This window comes from Dysidea avara, chromosome 4 (genome assembly GCF_963678975.1).
Source record: "Dysidea avara chromosome 4, odDysAvar1.4, whole genome shotgun sequence".
In the NCBI taxonomy this organism is placed as follows: Eukaryota; Metazoa; Porifera; class Demospongiae; order Dictyoceratida; family Dysideidae; genus Dysidea; species Dysidea avara.
Window position 1 is genome coordinate 33,342,177 of NC_089275.1, and position 16,546 is coordinate 33,358,722.

Here is a 16,546-nt window from a genome sequence, read left to right on the forward strand (position 1 = left end):
AACTGAATGCCAAAGATCATTCCCACTATCAACAAGAAACATTTCCTTTTTAAAAGTACTGTTGGTAATATTAACGTGTGTGTATTCCATTATATTAAGATTAAAATATGCTCCTCCACTGATCAAGCTGTTTGCCACAGAGTTGGAAATTTCTATATAATCATAAAATGATATGTCATTAATTGTATTTATCAAACTCTCCTGCACGCTTACTTCATGGAATATAACTGGTCCCTTAAGGATGAGGTTAACATTGGACAATGTGATTGACCACAGTCCAATATCATAACAATATATAAATTTGGTATTTTCAATAAGCAACATTTCATGGTCTGCTGAATCTGATATAAAGTTTATAAACTGTGTTGTATTCGCTTGAAATAGACAGCCAATAATTGAGATGTGAGATTTAGCCTGTGGTACCAATTTTAGAATACCTTTTTCTTCACTCCTAACATTTATTACACTACCAGTGTATGTGTTGTTTATGAAACTACAGTTATGAAAATTGATTTTATTTCTTCCACTCTCTAACATAGTACGACATGGTAATAGGCTTATGTCTACCAAGGCATTTACTTGGTAGGCAGAATTATTCTCAAAAGTACAGCCAATTATGGTAATTAAATTCTCTACACTATTACTACAACTGGCAACATAAACTAACAATACTTGGTAGTTCTTCAAGTTCGTAAAAGTGGTATCTGAAAGAAGAATTGTAACATTATACAAAGTTTGATACAGTTCCAGTGTAATGCCATTAAAAATTTCTTGAAAATTCCTGTTGTTAAATGTAAAATCCTCAAATGGATTGAAAAATCTTGTATCGTACAAAGACATATAAGCATAATGCGCTAATGAAATATAATCCTTAATACTCTGCGTAATAGAAATGACTTCAAACTGGGAAACTCTAATTGTGTGATTTAACTGTACTTGATCTTTTGTAGCATTTAAATCATCATTGTATATTAGGTGTATTCCTTTACTTTTGAGACTGTCACTGGTAAATTCTCCTAAAACATTAACAGTTACTAGACTCATTTTTTCATCACTTAAAATTATCACCTTCTCCATGAGGACATCATAACAGTTGACAACAATCATTGATGTATAAACATAAGTGCTGCTGATATTCATTGCCTCAATTGTATTAGTAGTACAATTACTAAATATTATGTCCATTATGACCACATTAAGAACATTTGCTATAACTATTCCAACTGATGAATTGCAATCAATAACTGTGTCTGGAATTGTACCAATCAGCGAAATGTTGTGAACATTTTGTATGATGAGATCAGTGTTAAGGTGATGTATTCCTGGTAGGAAGAGTAGTTGAGTGTTAGAGGTGAAGTATTTGGTGGCATTGAGCAGGTAGTATTGTAGGTTATGACAATGATGACATGTAGTGTTAGGATAGTAGTGATCATCAGGTATCACGGTATAGACTGAACTATCTGCAGTATGTAGCAGTAATAATGACAGTAGTAGCAGTAGCAAAGTCATGTTGATCCTCAATCTATACAGGATGTATGTAGAGTCACTTTGAAGTGATGCAATTAATCAAGGGTTCTCAAAGCCAGAGTGATTTCATGGTCACAATACTTAATACATACAGTGTACGTAGCTATTGCAGGCTAGCACTTCTTTATAAGTACATAGGTGATGTATCTTAGTAATAAAGATTATACTTCAAACTTATATTTTTTTGCTTAAGTTTTAATATAATTACACTTAGGTACATCATTATACACTTATCTATATATGATACATGAAAATAAGTTGGACGTAAAGCAAAGCAACATTGATACATTCTGGCAGTATTGTACATACGTACACTTAGAGATGTACGTATCCACACTTTTTGCAATACACACATGCACATAATCATGTACCTTTTTACTTGATTTTATCTTGACATCTTGATGCATGTTTAATTCTATGTATTTATATACACATACAGTACATGTAGAAACCAAAGATGTATATATGCTGTATGTTGTTGTAAGTACAGAGTGCATAAATGTGTGTACAATATGAACTTAAACTCTACCAAGAATTAAGCAAGTCTCCACTGGCTAGTTGAATTAAACAGCATCATAATTAAATTAACTGATGTTGAACCATGTATAGTACTGTATATTTAATACATTATTCTCAGAAAAACATTTATATATATGCTGATACTGCTGAAACTTGTAAGTTTGAATTCAAACTTTTAAATTGTATATTAAATTTCAGTTGTACCCTGTATTGTACAATTCCAAGAATTGACCATGAAAGGAAATCTTATAACAACAATTATACTTTTTATTTTCATTACTGTCAATAAACAAGTTTAGCACAATAATATAACAAGCAAGGAACTACAGTAAACTAGCTTATTCTATGACTGTTATCCCACCAGAGACCTGTGAGAAGGCTTAAAGCCTGTGATACAGGGAGTCTGAAACCTAAAACGTGAAGAATGCAGAAAAAAAATCCCAGACCCAGTTGTGACTTGATCCCCAGCAACATGCAGTCTAGGCATGAGCCACAACACCTGGAATATGCACATCGTAATCTAGACTCCCACCTATAGTGCTGCAAGGTATTATATTACACGTGTAGAATAGCAGTTATAAGCTTTGGAGATAACTGCAGGAACCAGCAAATATCATCTTATCACATGTGTATTGTCATAAGAATCTACAGGATAACAGGGCTGCTGCCCAGACTATAGGAGGCCCAGGAAGTATAGGAAGTTGGGACCCTACAGTGTGGGCGAAATACACTGTTTCACACTGACAATTAACAAAAGTTAAATCTTTATAAGTTTTGTTAATGCAATAATTATATAGTTTTCATTTAATGAAGTAATATTACAAGCATTAGCAATACATTGCACAGACTTGTGGATGTACCAATTGATGAGTTTTTTCAATATAACACCTGCTGTACAAGATCGAATGGACTACAATTCATGTGAAAACAAATACAAAGACTGAAATATGGTTTTGCTGCAAAAGTAATAAATGATCGGAATTCTTTACCATCTGACATTGTTGTGGCCGCTAACATTAATTCTTTTAAACTTTGCTGGATGCACATTGGACAAACCGTAGATTATTAATGTGTGGTATTATAAGCTTTGCTTTTTCAGAACCACTAATAATAAATAAATAAATATTATGAACATAACTAGTACGCAGACACATCTGGCTAGTACATATAATTCAGCGTAAGTACCATCTGTAGTGCTACATATATTCCTCAACTTAAATACTATAATTATGTAAAATGACATAATGTAATAGTGTACACATGTAATTGATTCAGTCACATATTATGCTAGTCAACAGACAATTCACTTTCACACATTGGTCCAGTATATTCTGTAGTACAAATACAGCCGATCTCTGAAACTCCACTTGGTATGGACTCTGGATGGACAAAACACTGTCCACCGTTGAGACAATTATCACATTCAAATGGCTCTGCAGATGGTACAGTTGGAATGTCACTTGACATATCAGTAGGAGTGGGAGCTCTGGTAGTTGCTTGATTCTACACATTTAAATTGAGTAGTATAATAACATGTGATATGTGCTTACCCTTAATACAGTAATCTCATTAGTGTATGTTAGCTGTTGAACTGATGATGATACTTCAACAAAAATATGCTGTAAGCCAGGTATTGTCCTTCTCATTGCTCTCATACGTAATATTATGTTTCTGCTGCTTCCTGGTTCTAGGATAAATCTCCTGGGTCTTACACGCACTCTTAATCCAAATGAAGTTATAGCCCTTACTGTAAACCTAGTGCGATTGGCAGATAAAGTACTCTGTAGTGTTAATAATACTCTGGCTGATTGTCTTCTAAGGATAGTTAAGTTTTGAGGTCTTACTGTGCCTTCTGTTAATGTAAACAACTGCTCTGGTTCAGAAGCCTCTGGTTCCAAAGTCTCTGGTTCAGAAGTTTCAGGTACAGAAGTCCCTGGTTCAGAAGTCTCTGGATCAGAAGTCACTGGTTCAGAAGTCTCTTGTTCAGAAGACTCTGGGGTAGAAGTCCCTGATTCAGTAGTTGATGGTTCAAGAGTTGCAAGACCATAATGAGGTCCTTCAATAAACAAAAACTCCAAACCAGTGGAATCAAATCCCTCCACAATGAACTGAAATAGACCACTTGGAATGACCACAGCAGGGGCAAACAGAAATTCTTGACATCTAATCACACTAAATGTAGCAATGGGATCTTTGAATATGGCAGTTCTTAATGTAATAGGCTGTGCAGGACTGAGATCTTGGAGTCTGTTTGAGAAGAGGACCACACCAACAATCATTCCTGGAACAAAACGAAATATTATTATAGGGTATTAATATAGTACATGCCAGCATATCTGTAGGTACTGTACTATACAGTACACACTTAAACAAAATGAATGCACAAACATATAAAAATACCTGGTGGAGGTAAAACTTGAGTTGCACTTCCATCTTCATAGAATTCTGCTAGCAGGTCAGTATCATCTGGTAACTTCATGTCAACACCTGAAGGACATGATTGACTGGCTGCCACTTGCAGCAGCAAGTAGATAACTGCTAAACTATAAAGCATATTCATTGTTGATCTTAAGCTATAATTTTCAATAAGTGGATACCAGCCTTTTATACAAGTAGATTGCCCACTTGTCCTGTAATGATGTCACAGTTAATTAACAACCAGTTTCCTAGATACTGTCATGTGGTCTATGATATAGTGTATTATGTATGTTTTCCACATGGCAAACACATTGTTATGCCTTGGCTAGTATCAACAAAGTAACTACCCACTTTGTAAGTTTTCAAATTCCCAGACCAAGTCTGGAAACACTACGCCATGGCCAAGAAAATTTGCAGTGTTGCAGGCTAATAATATAAATGGTTCTTGTTTATATTATATGAAGTGCATGTACGTACGTACATTATAGTACCTACATATTAAACGTTTGTATACAGACATAATGTGATACAATACATTATACTTCAGTTATAGATAAAGAAGATCCCTAGTGTACACAATAAGTAAAGGTAGTCCACCATGCACGAACCTCTAACTATAATTGATGACGGCTTCAGTAGATATGTCCAGCATATAAACAAATAATGAGCTTTCATATGTCATTATAATACAGTGGAACCTGTTAATTAGGATGTTCGATCATGAAAAAAGGATGCATGTGTAGAACACTTATAGTAACCTTTAGCATGTAAACCGATCTGGAAAGCAAGACACCTTGATAATCAGGTAAACAAATTATTATTATAGTATTGGTCCATAGTATACAAAGGCTGAAGCATCCAATCCATCATCATGATTACATCTGTATAAAATATAACATACTGTTCTGTTTATCATTTTGCCTTTGGAAAGTGTCATAATTATAGCTCAACATTATTAACAAATTAAATTGCAGAGCCAAAATCATGTAAAATACTGCATATATTTCAGTATTATTGAAACTAGTATATAGTCCAAACTTTTTTTTCTATAGACTGATGCAATAACAGATCACAGGTTCCAAAACTGAAGTCAGTTATATAGTCTGTGGTCAATTTTTGTCTTAGTATAAGAGTATTTTAGCAATGCTTACTAAAGACGGAGTTAGTATGGGCAGAATTGGGACATGATTTTTGCTGTGTTGTATACACTAATGAAACATTTGTTGCCATAAATAGCTAGCATAAGTACATATACAGCATTGTCCATGATTCAATCCATATATTACTGTGTACTGCTAGCTGATAATATTATACTTATGTCCATTTTTTATGCGATACATACAGTAGTTAGTAAGTGTAAAATGAGAACAGTTAGACCAGTTGAGCTTAACATTATGAGGTCACCTTTACACCCACCTTCCTGTATTGACTGCTAATAAAAGAGTTAACCCACACCAACTGATCTTCCTGACATGCAGCTCTATACATAACAGTAAATGTATAGCTTCCAGGAAATGGCACATTAATACTACAGACAATGCAGTCTATTAGTACAATGGGAGTGGAGAATAGAACAAAAATATAAACCAAGTAAATTATTTTTATATCATCATTCTTCCTTCCTATACAGTGGATTCAGCACTGTTGCATGGCAACACATTATCTAACACATGATCTAGTAAGTCAACCATACTATGGGGTTGCCATAGTTAGTGGGAATACATGTACATGACTTATTTGTACTGTGGTCCATTCTTGGGCCAGCAAATCACACTGATGTGTGCAATCCTAATTGAGAATGACCATGATACTGGCTATTGCCTCAGCTACACTATTCACAAACTTCTGATAAATTAAAGTGGTACTGTAACTCATATCCTCTTTCAATAATGTTGAGGCTGAATATTTCCAGGCAACTGCTTGGTTAGGTCAATTCTTACCATTTGAATTGGCAGTTTCAACTTGGATGTACGTGGTTGTTCAATTAGATTATTTTGTTGACCAGTCTCTATGATTGTTTTATTAGAGTATATTATGGGCGAATTCATATGAGTACTGTCCAGTGTTTTGCTTCATTTCATGGAGAGGATACTGTAATATTACTAAAGTGTTGATAATACACAGTGTGACATAGATGTACATCTATTATGTTTGCACACCTAAAATTAATAGCTACACAAAATAAATTAATCATTGGATATCAATGAAACTAACTGTTGATAATTATACCAATTGTTTAACTTATATGTGTGAGTCCTCGAACACATGCAACCACAGGTATGACCTTAAAAGAGACCCATGGCAAGGGTTTACCTTTAAAAAATAGAATAATTACATGGTGATATTAGCTATTCCATACATGTTCTTGTCGTAAATATATTCTCTGAGACTAAGATACTTTGGTAGACAGCATCATCCATGCAAACACTTCCTAACTTATACTGTTATTGCAGGGTTGGAAAATTCAGAAACACAATACAGTACAGGATGGTTGGTAATGGTGATGCAAGTGCTGCATAACTTCAATAATGCTAAACCGGTCAAATTCTGAAAAGAAATTATTCTGCTTTCCTCTGTGTTGTGATTGTATAATGATGGAAAGAGTCTTGTAGACATGCCAGTTCCACATAACAATCGAATAGCTTTGCGAGTTATACATACTAACAATATCTGTGTGATATGAAGTTGTAAATGAAGTTAGAATAGTACAGCTTGGGGTACTTCAGTATTCACACCAATCATGTTACATTTGTGAACACTTGATCCCATCCAAAATTTTAAGAGTATTAAAATCTAAATAATAAGAATTATGCAGATGTTCTATTTGGTAGGTTACAATGCATAGGGAATCTAGTCAATAAGCACAACTTAATGGAGCCAATCTGGATATATAATGTTATCATACCAAGATTGATATACTCTAATAGAACAATCACAATGTGACTGTTCTATGAGCATCTTAACTACTGTGACTAGCTACAAGATGGTCCAGCATTTGTCTGAGCATTTCATACAGCTTTGGTATGTACAAAAAATGTAGTCTTGTATATCCAGACATTTTGAAAGATATATTTACTCATATAGATGTACTATTCAGAGAACAAAAGTACAGAGCTTACGACAAGAAAATTTCTGTTGTCCTGACAAACTAGAATTGACAGGACATGTAGAAGATTATGCCTATTGTGTCCACTATAGCATAGTACAAGGACTTTGTACTCTACGTTAACATTTCACATGCATTGTGGCAGCTGCTACATGGTTACAGTACACCTGAGGGATGCCTATGGTATCTCCTAGCAGCCAACTGCAAGTTACATGTATCTATAGAATTAATAGATATACCAGCTCAGACCTTAGGCTCCCTCCTTGTGCACTGTGTCCAGACATATTGCATTATGGTCAGACATCTAATGTAATTTGACCAGCTTTTGGATGTTATCATAAGTTCGTAGCATAAAAGACCATGATTTTATTTATCTTTCTAATCACTTAAAGCATTATTTATTGGTGTTGTGATGAAGTTGTGTGTTGTAAATCTGATGATGAATATATACTAAATGTGAATCTTACTAATAGAATAACCACAACAGTTACCACTGACTGTTCTATTAGAGTATTTTGACTAGTTGCATAGTCAAAAAGGGCAAATGAACACAACTTTGCCCTGTCTTCATAACTCGTATGTCACCATCCAATTTTCAACACTTAATAAACATTTACTGTATAATACAAGATACAGAATGCAGATATTCTATCCCACTACTTATAATGTTATTGTATATGTGTGACTGGATTTGCGAAGAGTCTTCCACTTCCAGTGTAACTTGATGTTCAAGTAACACATAAACCTGAATTTATCCATTTATTAACCTATCTATGTTGGTGCTCACTTTTCAAGTCAATAGTGTTTTCCAATAAATCATCAAAGTTGGTAAACTGGATGTATATGAAAGACCCCTTTTTGCAAATCCGGTCACATATTGATAGGGTGTAACCCTGTGCATTGGAACAGCTGTACTACGTATATAAAAAGAAAGTCTACTGGCGACACAGCATTGTGAGGCCACATAAGTATGTTTACCATCCACTGGCATTTAAAGTTCCATGTGGGAAGTTGGATTCATTCATAGAATCAGATAGCTCCAGATCAAGGTACCAAACATCAACACAGGTGGGGACGAGAAACTACTGTTTAACAACTTAATACTTATTGCAACTTTGTGCTAGGTCTCTTAAAGTATCCTGTATCAGATAACTGCTAACTGAGGGTTTCCCCATGCACAAAAAAAATTACCCTCTTCATTTACGTGTTACAAGAGAGAGCATCATAAACTATATAGTACCTTACTGATCATCCGATATTTACCACAGAACCCCTAAGACACAAACATGCACAAGTCACAATGATCCAGAACTGCAGCACAACTGTTCTTGGCATAAATATGTACCCACTTAATACAAACACACACAGTGAATATAATAGGATATGTTACAAAATTAATCCTATCATATGTACATAAATGAGTACAATAATTAGTATAGCGTATGCTTTGAAAGAGACCTAATAGACTATTAAATACAATAACTAATATTAGCATTAGCACCTATGTCGTTATACTTAGCAACGCTAAATAAAGTCTGTCATAACTGTCAATACAGCAGTTTGGAGTGATTGGATGGGATTTGAGTTCGGTTGAAAAAGATGTTGGAGCCTCTATAGCGTATACCACGTTGAGACAAGTAGGAGTAACAGGAAGTCAAAGAACCGAATATTGGAGTGTCGATCTGACGGCTTGCTTTTAGGCCACTGTCATTAATTATCATCATTGTAGTAATCAGTTGTAAAGGGTACATAATGTGACCAGAAACAAAGGTTGCAAATACTTCCTTAAAAGCCTTATAGGACTCATGCAAATGCTCTGGCACCCAGTGATGCATTGCTTGCTCCAGGATGAACAAAAGAAAATGTTGAATAAATCCCGTGCCAATCCTGCACAGTATAAGTGGTGTCAAACCAGCAAAGAATCCATATATTCCTTCGTTGTTGTAAATCTCTTTGACAGCACTAATGATGCTATTGTACATAGTCTCTCTTCCATCAAACTGTACCATTGATCGAACCGCAATCACTCTAAACGGGTGACATACTGTAAAGACACTCAACGTAAGCAAGGTTGACTTCACTGATCTTCTAAAAGCTCTTCGGATACCAAAATGGATATTATACACACCCTCTTCATTATCAGGCACATCAGGGCCAGGTGGAAGCACTTTCTTAAGGTAAGCAAATACGAAGTTGTGCACAGGCATTGCCATAAAGTCAATACCCGCCTGTGTGAGTACCGCGTACAAGGCTTGTGGTATACTGCCTCTAAACAACCCAGTCCACCCATCTACACTGACGATATGTTTCCCATACGTAAAGATACCTGGATAAACAAGTGACTTGTTCCCGAAATAACTTGTACGCACCGTCGGTTCTATCGGCTCCACCCCAGCTTGTACCAAAGTGCGTACCAGTGTCAACGGGTGAAGAGCAAATGATCCACATAAGATGTAACCATAACGAGTAGCATAGTGACGAGCTCTTTCAGCCACACGAGATTCAGCAGGTGCTGGCTCCTTGGGCATCTTGGGAGCAGGCACCTGGGCAGGGTTCTGTTCAGCCATCTTTAATAAACCATGTGATGCAAAATAATTCACGTGACCGTCTTCATAATGCTTATCAGGGCGGGCGGCGCAAGACAATTTAATTATGCGAATCCTAATTTCTGTACACCAAATAGCTGTCAACATTTCTCATCACTGTGTACATGACATCCTAAAGATGAAGCTGCTGGATTATCTATTACTGCATCTAGAAGAGTTTTTTTAGCAAGGAACTGTGCTGAGTGGTCGGTAGAAACATAGGACTATTTGTTTATTCGCTGTTATTTTGTTGTTGTAATTTCACTCCTTGCCACGCCCACCTTATGGTCTTCCATGTTGTGGTCGTGTGTGCCCGAAGACACACCATACTTTCAGTTACTGTATAATATATGTATGCATTATTTTTATCATCATTGATGGTTCTCACTCCCAATTACAGCACAAGCAAATTTGCTGGCTATATACAGCTATTATAATGTAGCTATAATCGTATCATGTTCTTAAATGATTTACTCTTCAGTAAACTTCACTGTGAAAGAGCCATTGGTTCTCCATAAGAGTATACATATCGTATAAAGAGTCAGATCAGTATTAGCTGGCTAGTTGTGCTATCCACATAGAACTATTACCATTATGTATAAATTATAGAGTAGCTATAGGCTTGACACACACAAAAGTGCAGATAACAATTATTTCTGAAAAGCTCTAATAGTTTGTTAATGATTTTTAACACTGTAGTTATGTTATGACCTACATGTATCCCCACTGACATAAGTACACTTATATCCATAGACATGATATACCATATATATATATATACTTGACTACATGCTGCAGCATTAGCTGTAAAAATCAATGTGGCAGCTATTTGAATTTGACTGCCACTCAATGCTTGAAAACTATGTATAGAAGGCGTACTTATTTTCAAATCAATTGTTGCACCACTCAAGTGCAAGTACCAATGAAGTTGTGGCATTTAATCAAGTAGATATGGTACACTTTGATGAATGAACATTGAATTTATATGCCTGCAATATAAACAATCTCATATTGATGCTTTTGACATATGATACATCAAGAATGGTGGGTTATCTGTGTCTGTGTTATCTAGTGAGGACCCAGGGTTGGCCTTGTTATAGGCAATTCTTCGTTCCTCGGTATAAAAGTTTTCTATCTGGTCTAAGCAAAGCCCAGCGGCTTGTATTTGCTCTTTGAAGAATTTGGCATCATAATAGTAGTCAGTGTAAACTGATAATTGTGTTTTCATCCATACCTCTTGCCCATTTATAAGGCGAGCAACATCAGAGACTCGGAATAAACGGCCATTCTCATTTACTGCAAAAGTTGCCATTGTGATTTCGTCAAACTTCTCAAATGCACTTTTGATCTCAGGATACTTGGGATGGTCAGGTAGAGAAGCTATTGCATCTTCAATCTTAGTTTCCACTGTCGTTTCATCTGTCCCAGGGCTTAACAGCATTGTATCAAATACTGGCTTAGAGAAATTGATTACTACAGCCTTGCCATTGGAAGAAAGCACTCGAGAGAGCTCCTTAAAATGACTGACACAGGCATCCATTGGTAATAGACAAGTCACATACAAACTCATGGCGACGTCAAAGCCGTTATCATTATATGGCATCTGCATCACATCTCCACATTGTATAGTTACTGTATTAAAACTTGAAGTTGCCTTTTTTGCCAGTTGTACTATCTCTTCAGAGATGTCAAACCCATGAACACTCTTGGCTCCAAACTGGGCTGCTTGGGTAGACCAGTAGCCGGTACCACATCCGATGTCTAGCACCCTTTTTCCAGGTACTTCTCTTTTTAAGTATTCTTTCGTAGCTGGAAAGAAAAACGCCAACTTTTCCGGGTGCGTTTTCTTGTGGGTTGTTGCTTCAACGGAATCTAAGTTTTCTAGAGAAGTATCGTCTCGAGCATCGCGGCTATTACTTTCTGCCATTTTATTAAATACAAAAGAACTCTCGTCACGTACAAAAATTATACACCACAATCGGGACTCATAACTGAGACACGGCTTCGTAAGACATTCGAGCAAGGCAGGAAAGATTTGCGGTAGTTTCCGGGCTCGGTAGTTTCCCTAGCCACGTGATGGAAAGTACAACGCCAGTGGCAGTGTGTAATTTTCGCTGGTGAGAGGGATTCGCGAAGCGCTTGGGACTTAGTCCACAAATTTTCGACTGAGGTACGTAGCTAACTTTTCGCAGATCGACAAATCATTTTCAGCGGGTTTATTTTCGAGGAGTTTAATGAAACACAAGGTGTGGAGAAGACTGGCAGCCACTGGAGGCATGATGAATTAAGTCCTTTTTAACTTGCAGATCTCAGTATGTAGCTAGTGATAGAAGGGAAAAACAGCTACTCTAAACAAATTCTCTCTGGTGTACCCCAAGGTACTGTACTTGCACCACTTCTGTTTTTACTGTGTATAAATGATGATCTCCCTGCTTGTGTCAATAATAAGGTTAAATTGCATGCAGGTGATGTCCTACTGCCTACTCCTACATACATTCTGAATCCAATTGTATAGCCCTACAACAGGACCTTGACAAACTTACTGAATGGGCTCATACTTGGCTGATGGAAGTTAACATTAGGCCACTCCAAATAAATTCTCTTTTTCCCATCCTTGACTCAAGCATATTTGCATGTGGGCAGGCGGTCCATTTCCATTATTTCATTTTAAGATTGGCAGCTTTTCAAGCCATTATTTGCCTGGCACAACCATTAAAAGCTGCATAAAAGCATGCTTAAGCTTGTTCCTTCCCTTTTAAGTTGCAAAAATATCACAAATGTGAAGTTTATGCCGACTTGATAGCACTGCTGACACGTGAGCTGACCCTGTTTCAAGATGGCTTTTTTACTGAGCCTGTCAGTATGCAAGAATAACCAGAAAATAATAGAAGAATATGGAGTAATGGAATATTTAGAGCTGACAGTAACTAGATGCGAGCGATGGACAGGAGTCAGAGAATTTATTTGGAGTGGCCTTAAGAAATGTGAACACTTAAGAATTACGTACCAATAAAAGAAATCCCATTTTTCATAGTTATATCATCTGGAGAATTCTATCATCTCTGAGGTTCCTCACACAAAATATCTTTGGGTCACCACTGACCAGAAACTATCATGGAATGAACACATTCAAAGAGTCACTAGCAAAGCAAACCAGGTAAATGGATTTTTGTGTCGTAATCTTCACCAATGCCCTGCTTCTGTTAAGAACGATTGTTACAAGATGATGGTCCACCCCATTGTTCAATAGGCCTCCTCTGTCTGGGCCCCCCACACCCTCACCCACACCCTCCAACATAAACCCATCCAAAGGAGAGCAGCCAGATTTTGCTACAATAATTTTTCTAGACTTAGTAGTGTAACAAGAATTATGTCATCATTAAATTTACCTACCCTAGAGGAAAGAAGAAACAAGTCTAAGATGACTACAATGTATAAGATAATTAATGGCAATCTAAGCATACCCACAAATGATTTTATACCTAATCATCATCCATCAAAGGAAGGATATTATAAGCAGCTTGACATTATAATCAACTCTTATAAATTTCCTTTTTCCCTTCTACAATCAGACGCTGGACCACACCTCCCCCCCCCCCCCCCCCCCCCTTTGTAATTCACTCCCCTACCTTAGATGAGTTTTGTACCAACCTTAACATTCATTATGATCACAACTGTGCACAACAATCTTTTTGATTTTTTGCAGTAACAAATATAATAATAATAAGAATGATTGCCGGGGGGGATGAAGCCATTCATTTATTTCAGCGGGTGCGAGCGGAATGGCTGACGGAATGGTAGTAGCTACATTCATCTCTGGCAAGAAACTAGACTACAACTGAATGTCAAGAACTCAGGATGATGATGTTGAAGACCCTGAAGGTGCGCAAATTGGGTTGGATGAGTTGAGGTAAAAAGAAAGGCTGCCAGTGTTGGGGCAGTTACATAATTTATTACATATTACTTGCAACTGAACTAGCTATTAGTTACAGTTACATATTACCCATAAAATAAAGTAATATTACATATTATATTACTTTGAGTCCACAGCCTTAAGCTGTCTCGTGTGCAACTACCACCTTATCACTTAAGCTTGACATGATTGTGTTGTTGAACAACGTGCAAATCTTGGTTATACGTAAGTACGAAGCTAGGCATTACTCAGTGGATCACTAACGAGATTAGTAACTCCGTTACTTGTAGTAGTAAAATTACTTTATATTAGACTCATTACATTACTTAGGTAACACGTTACATTTGTAAATAAAGCCGGTAACTTGAGTTATATTAATGGTTTTTATAGCATAGTTTGTTATATTACTTGGTTACCACAAAAAGTAATACTTATTATGTAACACGTTACCCCCAACACTGAAGGTTGCTGATGTGCACTGAGAGTAAAGTGATGTATCAAGCTGATGACAAATATGTACGTGAATTCAATATTCGTGGTGAACTTTTTTTTATAACTAGAGTTTCCCGAATGGTGTAGTCGTCCATTAGGTGAAGTGCCAGTAGTAATCTTATGAGCATACCGAACTGACTAAATTTGGTCCAACTGTCTGCTCCTCAGCAGTAGCAATGGCCTTATCAAGCAACCCTGAGGTCAAGAAGATTACTCTGAGGTTAAGTATAGAAGTTCAAGGATGAAAATTTTGCGGAAATCTGCTAAAATTACATCCCTAGAAAATTTGTATGTATACTAAAAAAATGTCTACAGTGGAACCTCTCTAATCCAGACCTCTATTATCTGGGCACCTCAGACAGTCCAAATCAGTCATGTGGCTTGTAGATAAATTAGCATAATGAAATTAGGTTTAGGCCAGGAAAACTTGTTTTAAATACTTGTTTCTCATCCACAGATCTCCGTGTGGCAGGAGGTCATTTTTATTTTTCACTGTTCTCCAAACCAAGCTGTCTGTTACTATAAAGGTTAGTTAAGCCTTTTAAGAACTATATAGAACTATGTTTTACCACCGTTTCTGAGATGCAAGTGACATTTGCTGTACTGTAAAATGAAAGCTGGCCAGCCTTCTTAGCATCAAAATGCATGTGTACGTGTGCAATAACAGCAATATGAAATTAGATGCGGTAAGGTGAAAATGGATGCAGGCAGGGATGTGAAACTTCGTCTGACCTAAAAAATAAATTTCTGTTTTTCATCAGCACCTACATGTATTTACTGCCACACATGTTTCCCTATTATTAAAGGTTTAACATTATTAGCATATAGCCAAATTTTGAGGATGCGCAGTTCAGTTTTCAAGATTGCTGCACTCTTACAGTAGTAGCTTACCAAAAGATTGGGGCTATGAAGTTTACAAGTAATTAAGGAGTTGATCCTCAAGTGGAGATCATGTGGTGAAGGCTGACTATAATATTTAATATGTAGCTACATCTAAAGAAGATACTGAGTTAGCTAAGTTAGCAAATTGCCTGTTATACAGAGAGTATCAGGCTCTGGAGAGTATAGAGGTATCATGAAACCAAGTCTAGCTATATTGTATGGATAATGGTAATGACCTTCCCACACTCTACAATTGGAATTTAGTGAAAAACAGAAAAATCACCAAAAATAGTGGCCTAAGATGAAAGCACAAGGAGGGAGCCTAAAGGTTGCTGTTTACCTGTTAGGTGGCTTGTTTATAATAACTAGGGAATTAAACTGGCTACCTGTTTCAAACATGGTGCAATAGCTGCTATATATCACGTTATTGCCAACAACAAGAGACATTACCCTTAGCAATCTTTGGCTGCCACCATTCATATGCTACACATTGTAGTGATTACATTGCCAACCTATCTAGTTATCATCCATCAAGAACTATGAAGTATTTTCAATTAGTGCTAGCACTTGGTGGAATGATGTTACTTCAAAGATATCATTTCCTCCTGTAATGACTCATCCTGAACTTGCTGACTGTGCTAAATCTATGTATTTAAGTAATGTGTTAGTAATCAGTTTATGTGTGTATAGCTTTGTTTTTTGTATCTGTTTATGTTGTACGTATGTGTTTTACTGTAGCTCTGGTAGGGAAGAACGGCTCATGCCGATTACCAAGAGGATAATTATAAATCAATCAATCAACTACCACTTGGTTGCTAGGTAATAGTGCATTTTTACAGCCCAGGGAAGTGACCATGAATGCTCTGTAGTGACTTATCCCTTCACCCAATAAACTGCATATATAACACTCAGTAATTAAGATAGCTACAACAGCATCTAATTAGTGACTTTAGCATAATAGCATGCAATTCTTAGTTACGGACATTTCTGAGATATGGATACCAGACCACCTGGATAAGAAGTTCCACTGTACTGGTGAATTTCGGCATAGGGTTACTATCTAGCTAGGAATGTTAGTGCTCAAAAGCTGCAGGTGTAATTACT

At 36.6% G+C, this 16,546-nt stretch overlaps 3 protein-coding genes across 4 annotated transcripts in view; 1 reads left to right on the plus strand and 2 right to left on the minus strand.

The window, feature by feature from the left end:
• The window catches only part of LOC136254748 (uncharacterized), a 304,047-nt gene that overhangs the window by 150,475 nt on the left and 137,026 nt on the right, over window positions 1-16,546 (plus strand). The window lies entirely within an intron of this gene.
• LOC136253280 (uncharacterized) lies at window positions 3,256-4,945 on the minus strand. The gene is made up of 3 exons (XM_066045917.1): window positions 4,447-4,945; window positions 3,597-4,327; window positions 3,256-3,549 (listed from the first exon to the last, which is right to left on the minus strand). Exons 1-3 carry the CDS (start codon window positions 4,604-4,606, stop codon window positions 3,334-3,336), a joined length of 1,107 nt encoding a protein of 368 aa, XP_065901989.1. The 5' UTR covers window positions 4,607-4,945; the 3' UTR covers window positions 3,256-3,333.
• Window positions 8,882-10,164, minus strand: LOC136253281 (mitochondrial carrier homolog 2-like). Its single transcript, XM_066045918.1, has one exon. It carries the CDS (start codon window positions 10,135-10,137, stop codon window positions 9,118-9,120), a length of 1,020 nt encoding a protein of 339 aa, XP_065901990.1. The 5' UTR covers window positions 10,138-10,164; the 3' UTR covers window positions 8,882-9,117.

Excerpts from the sequence above, each read along its gene's own strand:
- LOC136253281 (XM_066045918.1), bottom strand. The coding sequence starts at position 10,137 with ATGGCTGAACAGAACCCTGCCCAGGTGCCTGCTCCCAAGATGCCCAAG.
- LOC136253280 (XM_066045917.1), bottom strand. The coding sequence starts at position 4,606 with ATGAATATGCTTTATAGTTTAGCAGTTATCTACTTGCTGCTGCAAGTG. Across the intron at positions 4,328-4,446 it reads TCAAGTTTTACCTCCACCAG|GAATGATTGTTGGTGTGGTC; the intron begins GTATTTTTATAT and ends GTTTTGTTCCAG. Across the intron at positions 3,550-3,596 it reads ATGAGATTACTGTATTAAGG|AATCAAGCAACTACCAGAGC; the intron begins GTAAGCACATAT and ends TTAAATGTGTAG.